The 16088-nt window shown below is 43.4% G+C and overlaps 1 protein-coding gene and 1 long non-coding RNA gene across 2 annotated transcripts; both read right to left on the bottom strand.

The window, feature by feature from the left end:
• Positions 1-700: 700 nt before the first annotated feature.
• On the bottom strand, positions 701-2191 carry LOC124705675 (protein NEN4-like). Its single transcript, XM_047237378.1, has one exon. The coding sequence runs from the start codon at positions 1690-1692 to the stop codon at positions 802-804; it is 891 nt and encodes a 296-aa protein (XP_047093334.1). The 5' UTR covers positions 1693-2191; the 3' UTR covers positions 701-801.
• Positions 2192-2633: 442 nt separating this feature from the next.
• LOC124649157 lies at positions 2634-4403 on the bottom strand. Its single transcript, XR_006986549.1, has 3 exons — positions 3822-4403; positions 3015-3109; positions 2634-2765 (listed from the first exon to the last, which is right to left on the bottom strand). It is a non-coding gene; the product is annotated as an uncharacterized LOC124649157 (long non-coding RNA).
• Positions 4404-16088: the final 11685 nt, after the last annotated feature.

The raw sequence follows: 16088 nt of genomic DNA, 5'->3' as shown, positions 1-16088 counted from the left end.
GTACCATGAGATTCCAATCCATGTGAATAATCTAACCAGTCGGGGAGAACAATGGACCCATACATGATCGCTAAATTGGTACCGGCAGATTTCGATGCCCTAGTTGAGGTGGTGAGCTTCTTTTATACATCAATTGTTTACAACTTAAAGTAGGAGTAAATTGAAACTGCTCCGATTGAGATCCCTAGGGAGCATCACACAAATGAAATAAAATGAATTGTATTTTTACAACATCACGATGATGATCACTACAACCAGGACCGTCTTCAGAAATTAGGGGCCCCAGTGCAAACTGTATAAAATGCTAAAATTAGGATTTGTCGATAGAGTAAAAAAAGCTGATCGATTAGGTTTTATATAGTAATGTACTTTTGTTTTTTCTATATATTTTGAAAAAAATTATATTGTTCAGAGAGAACTTGAATTACGATGGCCCGGATGCTATTTGTCTACTGTTTTTCCATCCAACATGCAAGGTACGCAAAAACATTCACGTCTATGGCACTCTACCTAGGTACACCTCATATCCATCATCGTCACCACATGCGCCATTCACGTCCAGGAAGCAAAAGCTGCTCCAAGCAGGCTAGAGTGACGAGGGAACGCTAATTTTGTGAGGGCCCGTGCGGTCGCTCAGCTCGCACGCCCTCGTGGACGGTCCTGACTACAACAGATATTATAAAATAAAACCTGAGTTGGAACTATGAACAGAACTACCAAATGTATAATGTGGTCTGTATCTGTATGTACAGTTTACAAATGAATGAAGGAACGAATCAGAACGTGGTCTGGATGATTGTCTCATCTGACGATGGCCCTGGAGGGCCTGAGGACCATGCTGAACGTCGGCGGTGCCGGTGCTCGCACCCGCCGACCGCCAGTGGCTGTCGTCGTGGTCGCCGAGCCCTTCTTTTCCACCACCACCTTCCCCATGCTGTCCCTCTTGTTGCACGACGACGATGACCCGTCCACCTTCGTCTTCTGTACCGCTGCAGCAGAAGAAGGGGCCGTCCTGGTCGCCGCCGCACGGGCAAATGCCATCTCCAACGTGTTGCTGTTAGACTTGGGCGTCGCGGTCGCCGACGTGCTCTTGCCGGTCGTTTTGCGCTTGGTGGTGACGGCGCTGGCCTGCTCGGCGGAGAGGCTGGATTCGAGCAGCAGCGCCCCGGCGCAGCGCTTGAGCACCTCGAGGCTCATCCTGGCGCCATCCAGGCACCGGTGCGCCGGCTGCACGCCGATCCCGAAGTACGTTGCGAGTGTCGCCATCTCCAGCACGCCCCCTGCTCTCCGGCCGAACCTTGGATGCGCTAGCACGTCGAGGGAGTCGACCACGCCCGCGGGCACCGGCGCGTCCATGCCGGCGGCGGCGAAGGCCTCGCGGATGTGGAAGCGGTGGATGCCGTAGCCCGCCCAGACGCGGCCGTCGAGGAGGGCGAAGATGTCGGCGGCGATGTCGGGGAAGGACGGTGCGACGGAGGCAGAGGACGGGAGCTCGTCGGAGAAGCGTGTGGAGTCGGCAAGGTCTTGGCCCGGGGACGGGCCGATGAGGGTGGAGTAGCTGGAGAGCTCGACGAGGCGCCGGGGGCAGACGAGGACGGCGCCGAACTCGAGCAGGTGCCATTCTTTGCGGTCCGGGGAGGACGCCGCTGCATCCACATCGAAGAACACCATCTCCCTCCTCTTGGTCGCCATTGATTCTTGCTGTCCGTGCTTGCTCGATCGGTGGTTTCTTGACGACCGAGCTCTCTTTATCTTTCTTTCTTTCAAGGAAAGAAGGAAGCAAGCAAGGTTGAAGATGATGATGATAGGTTGCTTCTCCTTCTCCTGTTCCAAGAGCTACTTGGATATGTATATAAGCTTTGACAATGGCAAGAACATGGAGGGGAATATTTGTTCTAGTTGTCCATGGAGGTTTGTTTCATTTGGACGGTGCATGCGTGTGCGTTTTCAGTTTGGGGACTTCCAACGATGGAAGCAAGCAAGCTAGGGAAGAAAGGAAGGTGAAGTTAGTTACCCCAAGATCACAACCAACGCAAATATCCATGGCATATGGATATGAAGATTCCAAGTTTCTCATGCAAGCAGAAGCACCAACACAAGTCACCTTAACTAGTCAAGTTACCTTTGCTTCTCTTCGCATCCATCGAGCTCTCTCAAAGTCATGTGTTGTTCAAGGTGTTCCTTGGAGGACAGTTTCCGATGACGTCAGATACCAGAGGGAAAAACATCTACGGCCGCACCTTTAAGGACGACAACTTCAAATGTATATGTGTTATACACTAAACTAGCCTGTGTCATGCCATCTGTGCTTTAAGGACGAAAACTAGGACGTCAGATCGAATGGGGAGTGCCGGCACAGGTTGCAGCGACGCGCAAACCTCCCGCCTCCCCGTCCAAAACTGCCCGTCATAGGCCTATTTAGGATTTATTAGGATTGCATGTACGCCGCGATCATCGCACCTCCTGATCTAATCTTAAACACCCAGCAGGCCACACATAATCACCGGTCGGCCGATCGTCGTCTGTGCCTGTGGCTGCCGTAGCACCGCCCAACAGAGCCAGCCGTCCCGACTCCCGTCTGCGTCAGTCGCTGCCCGGCCGAACTGGTTTGATCAGTGGGCCAGTAGCTGCTGCAGCGCCGCTCGGCCGAGCCGAGCCAATCCGATCAGTGCCCCCGGCCGCCGCGATCCATTGCATGTAGCCAGGTACACGCTATCTTCAGAATGTCTCGTACTTACCAGTTATGAAGTCTTGACAAGTTGTTCCTGTACAAGTTCAGCCATAACAGATTTACTAATTCAGCCCTCGAGAAATTAAACAACATTGAAGAAATTTGGAGATACCATACAGTACCAGTACAATTTCAGCCACAACGGAAATAGGGAGAGAGTAAACCATTTTTTTTATCAGAAACATCAAGTCTAGAGAAATCAGGATTAACATTCATGTATATCACACTGTAATCTACGATGTTGATTTTTACAGAGAATTTAGCACTAGGATTGTTTATTTACCTGCCACTGCCAAGGAAATTTGCTTTCAGCCTCAGGTACAATGATCCAACAAACCAAATCGGTTCAAGGTACAGTCTCGCATTTCAGTCCGCCGTCTGAGCAATGAACCCAATAGATGAAACTACATGAAATGGTACTTATAAACAAGTAATGCACATTTTAGCTAGCTGTACACAGAAAATTGCCTGCTAAGTAATGCACTAGATTTCATTATTTAGCATAGCCATTCTCCTTTTTGTTTGACAGCTGAAGATTCTTTTCTCTATTTCTAAAACATCTCAAATGGGTTATATTACATTATATATGTCTGAAGATATGGGGAATTCCTCTTTGGCTCGTAGGTGTAGATGCACCCATTTGTCTAAAATATATATTTTAAAATGTCTAAAAAATCCGAAAAAGAATTCTGAGTGTACATCTTGACATTCTATGTTCACACACTAAGTTGTGCAAAGAAATGACATGTTTTAAAGGCTGTGTAAAAATAATAATTTCCGGTGATCCAAAATAGATTTTCACGTGACATGTTTTTATCTTTTTTACGTAGGCCACACAAAATGTCTTTTTTCCACAAACTTTTATGAGTGAACATAGAATGTCCAGATGTATACCCAGGATTTTTTTCGGAATTTTTTAACATTTTAGAATAAACTTAAAATGCATTTTTTTAATACGTGCATTAAGACCTATGAGCCAAAACGCCATGTCTGAAGATATTTCAATACTTATGTAATTGTTTTTATGCTCTACTGAGAGAAATCTGCTTTGATAACCATTAAGTTTTTCAGAGTGAGTTTAGCATTATACCGATTACATGTCAATTGCAGCCAGATCCAGGTGTGGTGAGCTCTTCTGTACCCCTCCTTTCCATGGATGGATGATGGCACCGGAGTCTGCTACAACGGTGATGCCTTTAGATCCCTCCATACGAGGAGATCTCGAAGACCAAGGAGGCAATCTCGCCAAGTTCATCGAATAATTCTTGGGGTACATGGCAAAGGACGAATACTGCCATGCCACATGTTGCCCTCTGGTCGCAACGCCTACCTCGGACATCATGTCTTAGCCGTGCTGCCCTAGCTCCGGTCTCGATTGCATCCTCGCGCTGAGGGGTGTGACGCCATCAAGTCCATTGTGGCGGCCCATACCAACAGACTTCCAGCCAGCATCAACCAGGTTTATCCAAAAGTAAGGATTCATTGAATTTTTGTAAATTAGAATTTCCCTAATGTACAGGGCAGGACATTCTTGTTGGACTTATGGATGTATGCTCTATTGTAAGAAACTATCACCTTGTGTCTGTAGCATGCAACCATATAGATTTTACAAACAAGAGGCCTATAATCATTCACTATTACTATTCCAATTATATATGATTAAGATATTCATGGAATCCACAATGAATGCATATGCACACCGATCATCATGTTGCGTCTTAATATATCAGCAACATGTCCACTATTATCTTGCTGTCAAGCTCTATGCAAATATGGAACTACACATGCCAATGAGAAGGCATATGTTTTGGGTAATACCAAAGCGATACTTTTAGGCCTTACCACCTCCTCATCCTTAATACCTTTGAAAAATTATATGTGCATAGGAAAACCGAATAGCTGTCATTGTTGAATGAAACTTGTCAATATGCCCAGTGCTACATCATATGTAGACACACCCATGGAGAAAAATATTTATACTCCTTCTGATCCATAATAAGTGTCTGGGTTTTAGTTCAAATTTGGATCTGAGGGAGTATTTATTGACTATCATTTGGTCCATACTTTCAGTTGACTCCTGCTACTTATCCAGTTTGTGAAATTTTTCTATCAGACAATAACCACGGTGAAGATGCTTATGGAATACTGGAACCCGATGGCAACACAATCGACATTTATGGTATGCATAATATCAGGATCAATAATGGTGGATTGACCAATCCAAATATGTTCGGAACTGAGGTTAATATGAATGTTATCAATATAGTGTTTGTCATTCACAAAGAAACAGAGATGCAAGCCGTCACCTAGCGGCTTAAAATGATAGATGTGAGAAGATGCATGCTATATGAACGCATAATGGCATACATGTTTAACTCCTCAAGTTGTAGCTGGAAGAAAACGTTTTCACTGACAATGTTCTTATCATTCCTCAAAAGGCAGGGAAGATCAGCGGAGAAAAAATAGCATCCAAGGATATATGTGCAGAATGATGATGAACAAGATTGTTATTCAATCAGAGCGCACCTATATCTGTTCTGATCATGCTAGCCAAACAACACTTAAAAACAGAAAAATAGAGGAGAAGCATCTGAAGATGTAAAGGCTAACGCAAGATTTGGGCACAGTAACAGTTTAGTGCTGTAATGTTTGGAGTTTGGACACATCCTATGCCTGAATCTATCCAAAGGGAGATGTCGGATTCCTCACCACCGACGAAGTATACCGAGCAGGGGTACCCACGGGCGAGCGCAGCGGCAATCCTTATTCCGGAGCGCGGGCAGACGCGGCGGCGCTCCTTGTTGCCGAAGAGCCCGTGGGGCGGCAGCACCTCAATCCCTCCGCGTGGATCTCAAGAAGGCCCAGGGAGGCTCCGGCGGGGCTGGGACGGCGCGAAGTAGGAGGTTCCAGGCCAGAACGGCGCCCACTCGGGCTTGGGCGTTCGGGCCATGGCGCCGTGCCACCGTCGATTGACTCCTCCAGTCGCATGCGAGGTGGGGAGGGGCATCGACCATCCACTCCGGGACTTGCAGCGGAGCCCTCCAAGGTGCACGAGGTGGCCACTACTGAGGATCCGGTGGAGACAAGGTCAGCGCCACCACCTCCGCCGGCGGGGAGACAAAATGGGCGATCGTCGATGCAGCAACCGGTAGATAGAGGAGGGCGTGGTTGTTGCAGCAATGGCCGGAAGGCAGGGGAGAGGGAGGTCCTCACCGCAGCAGCGCGCAGGTAGGGGATGGAGAGAGTCTTCTCGCTGGCGGCGGGAGGTCGCGGTAAGTTGAGATTGGGGACTGTGTTTACGTGGTGTGCGTGTTCGTGGTTTTAGGGCATCTCAGGCAAATCGGATACCCAAAATGATCTCCCTGTCCGTTTGTGTCGCCACATGGACATAAAAATAATTTATTTTCGACTACGTGTCCGTTTATGTTTATGTATGGGTGTGCTCCGAGCAGGACGATCCACATTGTTTTTCCAACAATTTTTTCATTCAAGTGAAAAATATAATATACATACGAAATAAAGGAGGATCAAGCCCTAGACTACTTGCCGCGCGACAGCCCGGCTCCGTCGTTGCCTCCCTCCCTCCTCATCAGCTTCTTCGCCACCCGCCGCTCCGTCCGCCGTGCGTCCGGTAGAGCTCGGTGGACTGCGGCGTCCTCTAGCAGCCGCTGCGGCTGCCGCAGCCTCCCTGCGGCTGCCGCAGCCTCCCCGCGGTGTCCTCTGCGGCCGTTGCCTCCCTACGGCGTTCCTGCTCAGCATCGAACGCCGCGTGGGCCACCCGCTCCTCCTCTGCTTCCTGCTCCGCGCCAGCTATGAACTTCGCATCCATGTCCACATCGATGATGTTGTCCGTGCTTTCGTTGTTATCCTCGTCGGAGCTCTCGACCGGGGGAGGTGGAGTCGCAGGTGGAGGCGCAGTAGTCTGGCCGCGCCCGGCGTGGCTCATGGCAAAGGCGGAAGGTTGTGTGGAGGCGGCACTACAGTGGACGTTGTGCGGTAGCTACGGTTTGTGTGGGAGGAGATGAGATGCGTGCAACCCTCTTTATATACGCCGGAGGCAGCCGAGGGGCGCGGGCACGTGTGTCATCGCCATTAACTTCGTTGGCCGAGGTGGGCGGTGGCCGCTCCGCAGGTGAGGCATCACCATTAACGTGACACAGACTACCGAAGTGTAATATCCCAGGATTTGGGATTACAAAAATAGAGGAAACAGATATGTGCATTGCATTCATGCATAGAAAATCCGGGGAATTTTCGCGCTTTAAAGTAAACAGTCACAGTAACTGAAGTTTCACTTGACCTTGATGGAATTGAAGTAGCTCATCAAGTCAAGCGCTATAAACCTCAATATGACCTTTGCTAAAACCTTATTTTGGGTAGAGATGATTTGATCTAAGGGGTTAGATAAAATGGGATTAAAACCAACACAACAACAATTTAATCAATGATCAATTGTTTGATCTCATCAAAGATCATAATATGGTATTCTTTGCTATATCATATGAAAAACTATTTAACTACAAATCAAGTAATAATGAAATGAAGAAATTACTCTTGACCTATCATTTCCATGTCTTAAACTAATCCTTGGTCCTACCATGAACCTCATGGTATTTTTTTACTTCATTCTTGGAAACAAGACCGGGAGATCAAGTCTAGAAATATATAATTATATATTCTTCTCTATTCCATATTATTATACATCAAACCTAGAGAGGTGAGAGTTCTATGTTATTTATTAGAAAAGCAATGACAAACTTTGAGCTAAACCTTGGATATACATCCATGTATTTAAATCATCATCTCTATGAAGAACCCTAGGATTTTATTCAAGACATTCCCTAGAGAGATAACCCATTTATGTTAAATATAGATATTGATGATCACATCATTCTCTATGGAGCTTAACCTTAGGATAGTATTAAAATCCTTCCCAAATGAGAGAGACCATTCATACCAATCCTAGCTATAATTATTTAAGAATAAATGACAACCTTGGAACTAAAGATTAAGGGGATCAACCATTTCATCTTGGAATGATGAGATAACCAAATACCAAATGAAATAAGACCATATCCATGAGTTGATGAAGAAAGAAAGAGACCAATCCAACTAAAATTAGACAAGTAAAGTCTTAGCCTAGATACCTAATGAAATATTAGGAGTACACCCTAAACCCTAGAATACCTATTCCTATATGAGAGAACTCAAGCTATGGTGTTACACACAAGATAGTTGAGACAACAATTGGATTTGAGGGAGAGAATTACCCATATATCTTGATGAGTAAATCATCATTTTTTTGAGAAGGACTCTAAGTGTATATCTCAGGCATTCTCCTAGGATATAAACTATTGAGGCAACCATAGTAGGTCCATCCTAGAAAGTAAAATAAGAGTGCTATACCTTAGTTGATCAAGACAATGCTTGATCAGGGAAGTGAGAAACCCAATTCATGAGAGATACCTTAGGAAGCCAAACCTTGATCATTATGAATTGAGTAATGATCATAAATCCTAAGAACTTGAGGTACAAGACATTAAGAACAAGTTGATCATGTATAAGCATGACCATGCTCTAGAGATATATAATTCCCAATAAAACCTTAGTTGGTTAAGCAGATATAATCCAGCACCTGAAATCATAGGGATATAACTAGCAAACCTAAACCATTTCCCATATGTTAATTAGATAGACCAATGAATAGTAGCAAACCTTTGTTTAGTTAAGCCCTAAATTAACTTAAATGGTAATTAATTGAATCATTCTATGAGTGGTGAGGAAGAGCAACCCTAGCCAAAGTAATGTGGTGTTAAATTCCATATAGAACCTATCCTCATGTCTCAAACTAACTTGTGAATCATTTGCTGATCACAAGTAAAACCCTAACTTATATCCCAATATTAGTTTGTGCATCACTGGGTGATCACAACTATAAACCTAGGTCACATTTGAGTTCCAAACCATATGCCATTAGATGAATATCATTAGAACCCTAGAATTGCTCACAAAATAAATCTTATGCTTCAATTATTGAATCTAAGATTAACCTAGTGCTAAACCCTATAATTAAAACCATGTGTAGTGATCAATCACTTATCATTATAACCAAGACCAAACCATGATGAGAGTAGTACCTACTCTAGGTATTTAAGGTGTTACTAAACTATAATAATAGTAATAAACTTGGAAGGAGTTATAGCAGTATTTCCAATTCATTAGCACATAGTTATGCACATAAAATAATGGGGAAGTGACAACATTCTCAACTAGGAGGTCAAGTCCTTAGAGATAGTTTAGCACATGAAATCATGCCATTAAATCACTTTCTTATTTGAAATCCATACATAAGTATTACCTTGAGATTGTTTCTTACAAAATAAAACCAAATAAAACTCTACATATCATTAAATAAGAAAACAATCATTTGGAGAATAATTTGAATATTTCCAAAGACAATATTCAAATTCATGCCTATAGGGCTATTAAATTCAAATATCAATAGTAATCAATAAACCAATGCTTTAGTATTCCTATTAAATTTGATAATATACAGTAACAAACCATTAAGTGCATGGAATGAATCTCACTTGAATTCAAATAATAAAATTTATAAAATATTTGAATTCAAAACAGAATTTAAATTAACCATCTGGAAAACAGAAAAAGGAAAACAAAAATAAAAGAAAAGGAGAAAAGGACCTTACCTGGCCGTGTAGCCCACCAAGCAGCCCAGCAGCCTCGGGCCAGCACAGCCATCGCGGCCCAGCGTACCGTTTCGCGTGGATAAAGACGAGGAGACGTCGTCGTCTTCGTCTCTTCCACGGGACGCGCAGGAGCTCGCCACCGCGACGCCAACGCCATGTCCCGCGGTCGCCGCCGCTGTTGCTGATCGCCAGCACACGCCGGAGCACCTATAAAAGGCGTAGAGAACCTCCATTTTCCCTCTCTTCGCCCAATTCCTTCCCAAACCAAAACCCTAACGCGCTCGGACCCCGGCTATCGCTGTCGATTGGGGAAGCCCCAGACCCCGCCGTGAACACCACTGTGATCGCAGTCCTCGACATGGTCACCGTGCCGAAGGAATCGAGTCATGGTGATTCGTAGCGTCTCCGTCGAGCTCGTTCCCTCCGACGGCCGGAGCCATGAATTCCGGCGACTCAAGCTCGCTCCGACCTCGCCGTCAAGCCTGGCTTCACCCTGGTGAGCTACTGAGCCTCATAGCATTCACACCTCGCTCGATTGCCCGCCGTAGCGCCGCCGCGCCGTTAGCCCATGAGCACCACCGCCGCACCTCGCCGCCGGGCACGCTCCGGTGACCAAACCGGAGCGGCGCCACCACCTGGTGGTTCGCCTCAGTGAGCTCTATCCAACGCGCCCCTCACGCGCCCGCGGGAACCCGGGAAGCCGGCGACCATCGGCGACTGATCGTTGGCCACCGTGATCCATGCCACGTCGGTGCCACCATGGCATGTGACATGGTCACTGGCCCACTAATCAGTGGCTATGGGTAGATTTAGCCCGGGTGCATTTAGTATTTCTCGTTTTAATTCAATTCCAGAAAATTGCTGCAGCTTTGCCAAATTATAGAAAATTCATATTAACTCAGAAAAATATATATGAGATATCAAAATGCTCCTAAAAATAAAATCTATCAAATAAAAATATAATATGAAAATTTTATTTTAAATAAAAATTTAATTGTTTAACCATTATTAATTAAGCCTTTTATTTTATTCTTAATTAAATTAAAATTCAATAATTAGGAAAAACTTCTAAATTTAATAAAAACTAGTAAGTAAATAAAGAAAACATTAAAATTAATTTTCTTTATCTATTATCTTGTTAAACCCTTATTAGAGGGATTTAAACCCTGATTAATAATTACCTTAATTATTAAAATCCTTTACAAATAATAAAATACCAAATCCAGGATTATTTTTATTTCAAAGTTATTAATAACTTCAACTTTGCAAACAAGTTGTTAATTTAAGAATTACATGTTAATAGGAAACGTAGTGCCATTATACATAAAGTTGAAGTTTCATAATCTTATGTGAAACCTAAAACCCTAATTCCATTAGGAACCCTAGCTCTATTATTTTATGTGAACCCTGAATTACTAATAAACTTAAACCCTAGGTTATAACTTGTGATCATGTTATTTCCTTTTGAATTTAGACCCACAATTAACAAATAAGTACTTGTTCTTGTTCCCATAAAATAATAGAAGCCATGGTACTTATAAGTTGATATACCATGAGCTCATCCTAATAAAACCTAGATAATAATGTAGAGTCAACCAAGTGCAAACCCTAGTTATTATTACCAAAACCATCATCCTTAATTAACCTTAATTAGCATCACACCATTGTGATGAACCCTAATAGCAATCATACCTAATGTTTTGCATTACAGAACCATGTTCCACTAAACCCTACAAGCACTCCATAATTGTGAATCATCCTATTTAGGAAACAACTATACCTTACCTAATAGATCCAATAGTAAAACCTAGACCAACTCAACCCTAACTGAAATACTTCTTATTACTTAAGAAGTATGTTCTTCAAAAGTTATTCTTTTAAAGTAAATAAGGAGTAGCCATCAACCCTACTTAATAGGACTAGAAACCCTAACTATCTATCACCAATAAGATATACCACCTTAATAGCAACCATAGATAATTAAGATGCTTATGCTTAATTAAAACCATGCAAGCCCTAGTAGCTGATGAATCCAACTCTGTTGTGATCCATCAACTCCTTACTCCAAAAACTAATTGGAACCATAGGAAACCATAGAACCCCACAAACCCAATAGTCATACTTGTTCTCTATCAAAGAACATGTTCTTCAAAAATTATTCTTTTGAAGAATATCACAAGTAATAATTAACCATGCCATATAGTACTAAAACTGATAGCTGTTCTTTACATGTTAACATTATGCCAATTATCATTCCTTGTGTGCTACATTGATTACTATGCTTTATTATATAACTTGTTTATAATACCAAGTAATCAAACCTTAATAAAGAACCTTGTTTGTGAATCACTCTAAAAGTGTAACACACCTTAAACCAATCATACCAACTCACTAATCCTAAATCATCAGGGTTAGGTCACGCTTAGAACGATTGCACCTCATACTTATGCATTATTGCATCCTTGCCAATCTTTTAAACATTGTCCTTACCGGACGATGATGCTATTTCAGAATTTGGAGTTATTGTGTCAACACCCGAATTTTTAGGTCTAGATGCCTGTTATGCCATACATCGCAATACCAGGAATATTGTTGTTGCGAGACATAACAGTTGATACCATAAGTCATCATTCATTACAAACCATAGTTGCCTTAAAATTATAGATCACATGATCCAAGGTTACACAAATAGTTGATCTAATGATCAACGAACACAATACATAGCGGAAGCGGAGTAGTAGTGGACTATCAAATCCACAGGCCAACGTCTGACGTCAGAAGCTTCCCTAGTTGTCGTAGACATCTTGTTGTTCGTCCTCCTGGTACTGCTGCTCTTCTTCATAGTCTGGCCATTTGAATAGCCAGGGACAGAGCCGTGAGTACTTTAAAGTACTCGCGAACTAATACTAGTGTAAGTACTACTAAGTTGAGTAAGGGGGTACTAAGCTCTAGGCTTATTTGCATAAAGCCAATTTTAGTTCACAAGCATTTCATAAAAGACTCTTCATGTGCTAACTAACTCAAGTGGGAACATTAGTGCCATTCCCACAACTCAGTTGTGATTCAAAGTCCAAATTTCACCTTTCAAACTCAAGTCACAAGTCACCATTCAAATCGTCAACCCCCTTTTAAGAAAAACATCTGACAAAGGAACAATATGGCCTTTCCAACCGTCCGTAACTGTGGACACGGCTATTCGAATAGATTTACACTCTGCAGAGGTTGCACACTTGTGCCACAACATTTGATTACATCCGTCAGGGATACCCTGAATCATCGTAACTCAGTACGCGGATCATCAACCATAACTTTTCATTTACATACCCTAGTATAGGTACCTCTCCCCATGAGCTTGGCCTCCCAGTGAAGACAAACCGTCAACCTGGGAACTGCACAGGGCTTGGGCCGTACATTCACCTCATTTCACATCGTATCACTTGTAACGAAGGAAGCCTCGGCATAACCCCTATGATGCTTGTTCAGAGGGAACCCATACTAAGATGTATAAACTTCCAGTTAAGCCCTACCCATAATGAGGTATTGTGGGGGTACTCAAAAATTGGAAAGGTATCGCATCCAAACCCAACTATCAGTTTTTGGTAAATTTCACCAAGTCATTCACAAGTCATATTCACCTTCAAAACTCTTTCAATAGAATGACTCATCATTCCAAGGTTTCAAAGTCATTTCAATATCACAAGTTCCCATCTAAAGTAGTCACATTTTAATTAGCACTAGCCACTAGTCATAAGGGTGCTATCTAGCTCAAAAAGCTTTGTGAGCTAAGTTTGATACTCTTGACTACTTAACTAACTAGCCCAAGTGAATCATGAATCAAAACGTAAACTTTGATAAACCAAAACTTGTAAGGTAAAAACTTGGGATATGTTCATTGCACATAAGGTAAAAGTAAGGGTGCCTTGCTCAAAGAGAGCTTTGCACTTGCAAGAATATTAGCTTGCCTTGGTTGGTGTACTCGTCAAAGTGGTCTTCCTCTTCCTGGTAGTAGACCTCCTCCTCCTAGTACTCTTCGGTACTAGCGTCTAAAATTGGATACGAGGTAACAATCACAAAACAAGCTGATGGCTAGATGATGTCTACGCACGCTTATATTCCTGTAGACAATGTTGGGCCTCCAAGAGCAAAGGTTTGTAGAACATCAACAAGTTTCCCTTAAGTGAATCACCCAAGGTTTATCGAACTCAGGGAGGTAGAGGTCAAAGATATCCCTCTCAAGCAACCCTGCAATTAAGATACAAGAAGTCTCTTGTGTCCCCAACACACCTAATACACTTGTCAGATGTATAGGTGCACTAGTTCGACGAAGAGATAGTGAAATACAAGTAATATGGATGATTATAAGTAGTAATTGCAATCTGAAATAAAAATGGCAGCAAGCGAACATGTAGCAGAACTTGTTGGAAACGGTGTTTCAATGCTTAGAAACAAGGCCTAGGGATCATACTTTCACTAGTGGACACTCTCAAGAATGATCACATAATTGAATAAATAAATACTACTCTCAAACACTCTCTTGTTGGATAACAAACACCATTCATTGTGTAGGGCTGCAAAAGCACACCTCAAGCCGGAGTAAACAAGCTCCACAACGTCATAAAGGAATCACACACGATGGACACACTGTCACCATCACACCGTGGAGAGTAACTCCGGAGTTCATATTAAAGTAACCTCTAGAGTGCATAATAGACAAGAGTAACATCTACATATTCAACTAGATTACAAAGCTCATGATCACATAAAGATCACACCATGGGAGAGAGAGATGAACCACATAGCTACCGGTAGAGCCCTCAGCCTCGGGGGACAACTACTCCCTCCTCATCATGGGAGACAACAACGACGATGAAGATGGCGATGGGGTCGATGGAGATGGATTCCGGGGGCGATTCCCCGTCCCGACAGGGTGCCGGAACAGAGACTTCTGTCCCCCGAACTTGGCTTCACGATAGCGGCGGCTACGTAACTTTTCGTGGAATATGACTGATCGTCTTAGGGTTTTCGCATCTGGGAGCATATATAGGCGGAAGGGCGGCCTCGGAGGAGTCCCGAGGGGCCCACCCCACATGGCGGCACGGCCAGGGGTGGGGCCGCGCCCCCCTATGGTGTGGGAGCCCCTTGGCCCCCCTCTGGCCCTTCTCTGGCTCTCTGAGTCCGTCTCGGCAAAATATCGGCTTCTGTCTTCGTGGAGTCCAATTCCGAGAATATTTCCTGTGTAGAATTTCTGAAACCAAAAACAGCAGAAAACAAGAACTGACGCTTCGGCATCTTGTTAATAGGTTAGTGCCAGAAAATGCATAAAAATTATATAAAGTGTATATAAAACATGTAGCAATTGGTATAATATAAGCATGTAACATCAGAAATAATAGATACGTTGGAGACGTATCACTAGACTAAGTACACACATGGTTCACACAATGCTAATCTATCATCACCACACTACTATATGTTGTCTGACTTTGTTTTCTTCTTAAGAGAAAATAATTCCCTCTCATTACCCAACTTGACTTAGAGTTTCTATTTAAGTCTTTGAGGGAATAATTTCATCTCACTGAATCTTGTTAAGATTTAATCTCCTCAAATGAATAATATATGAACCCATGTTGACCAAGGTTCACCATTCATAATCATCATTTGGGAAAATGATTTAAATGAGGTAGAATACCTCATACCATTTAACAATACCACTTTTGATTTAACATCACCAAGTAATTCAATATGAGAGTAAGTAGACCAGGGTCACAACCTCATATTAAGTTACTTGGGACAAGGTTTAAATGAGAGCAAGCCTCTCATAAGATTTAAAAATAGTTTTGGACAATATCATTTGACTAGAAATAGCCATAAAGCCCTTTATTTACTTTAGGACATGATCACACAAAGTAACCATGTCATATTTTTGCATAAACATGTAGTGTAAGTGAAATGTGATTTATGAGAGTTGGAAACCACTCAAAAGCATTTTTGGTTGATTTTTAATAATTGTTTGAAGTTGCAAAAGTCCTTGCCTTGTTATTTTTGTCACATTAATTCTACAAGGGATCTCATGATGAGACCAGTGTAGTTAGTTAGGAAATTTCATAAGCTTTCCAACAGTATGTAATTCATCAAATTTGGTTGATCCAGACTGATTCTATTCAATTTAGAACAAAGCATCTGCAAGCAATTTGGATTTAAAACAGAAATTCGGAATTTGAATTTGTGGGCCGCGCGGGAAAAGTTACTGGGCCGAAACGAATTAAACGGGCGAAGCCAGCCCACCACGCGTCTGCTGCGCGTGGGCTGCCTGACGAGTGGGCTCCACTCGTCAGCCTCTCTTAACACGCGAAGGGGTACGGGTGATTCTGAGGCGCACGATTAGAATGAGATCCAACGGATCTCATTCGTCGTCGTCACCGGCGGGATTTGGCTACTGGGCGGCGAGGAAGGTGGTCCGGCGAGCTCACCGTGGCTCCAACGAGGGTGGACAGTGTGCTCGAGGAAGGTGTAGACGACAGCGAAGCTCCAGGCACCGGCGGCGTGTCCTGGGGCGGCTTCATTCGACGGCGGCGATCTCCGGGTACTGGCGGCCTCCAGCGACGAAATTGGATGGCTCCGGTGGCTAATCGATGCGGGGAGGTGGTCGA

This window comes from Lolium rigidum, chromosome 4 (assembly GCF_022539505.1).
Source record: "Lolium rigidum isolate FL_2022 chromosome 4, APGP_CSIRO_Lrig_0.1, whole genome shotgun sequence".
In the NCBI taxonomy this organism is placed as follows: domain Eukaryota; kingdom Viridiplantae; phylum Streptophyta; class Magnoliopsida; order Poales; family Poaceae; genus Lolium; species Lolium rigidum.
The sequence above is the reverse complement of the archived record's forward strand: the minus strand, read 5'-3'. Positions and strand labels throughout refer to the sequence as shown.

Excerpts from the sequence above, each read along its gene's own strand:
- LOC124705675 (XM_047237378.1), bottom strand. The coding sequence starts at position 1,692 with ATGGCGACCAAGAGGAGGGAGATGGTGTTCTTCGATGTGGATGCAGCG.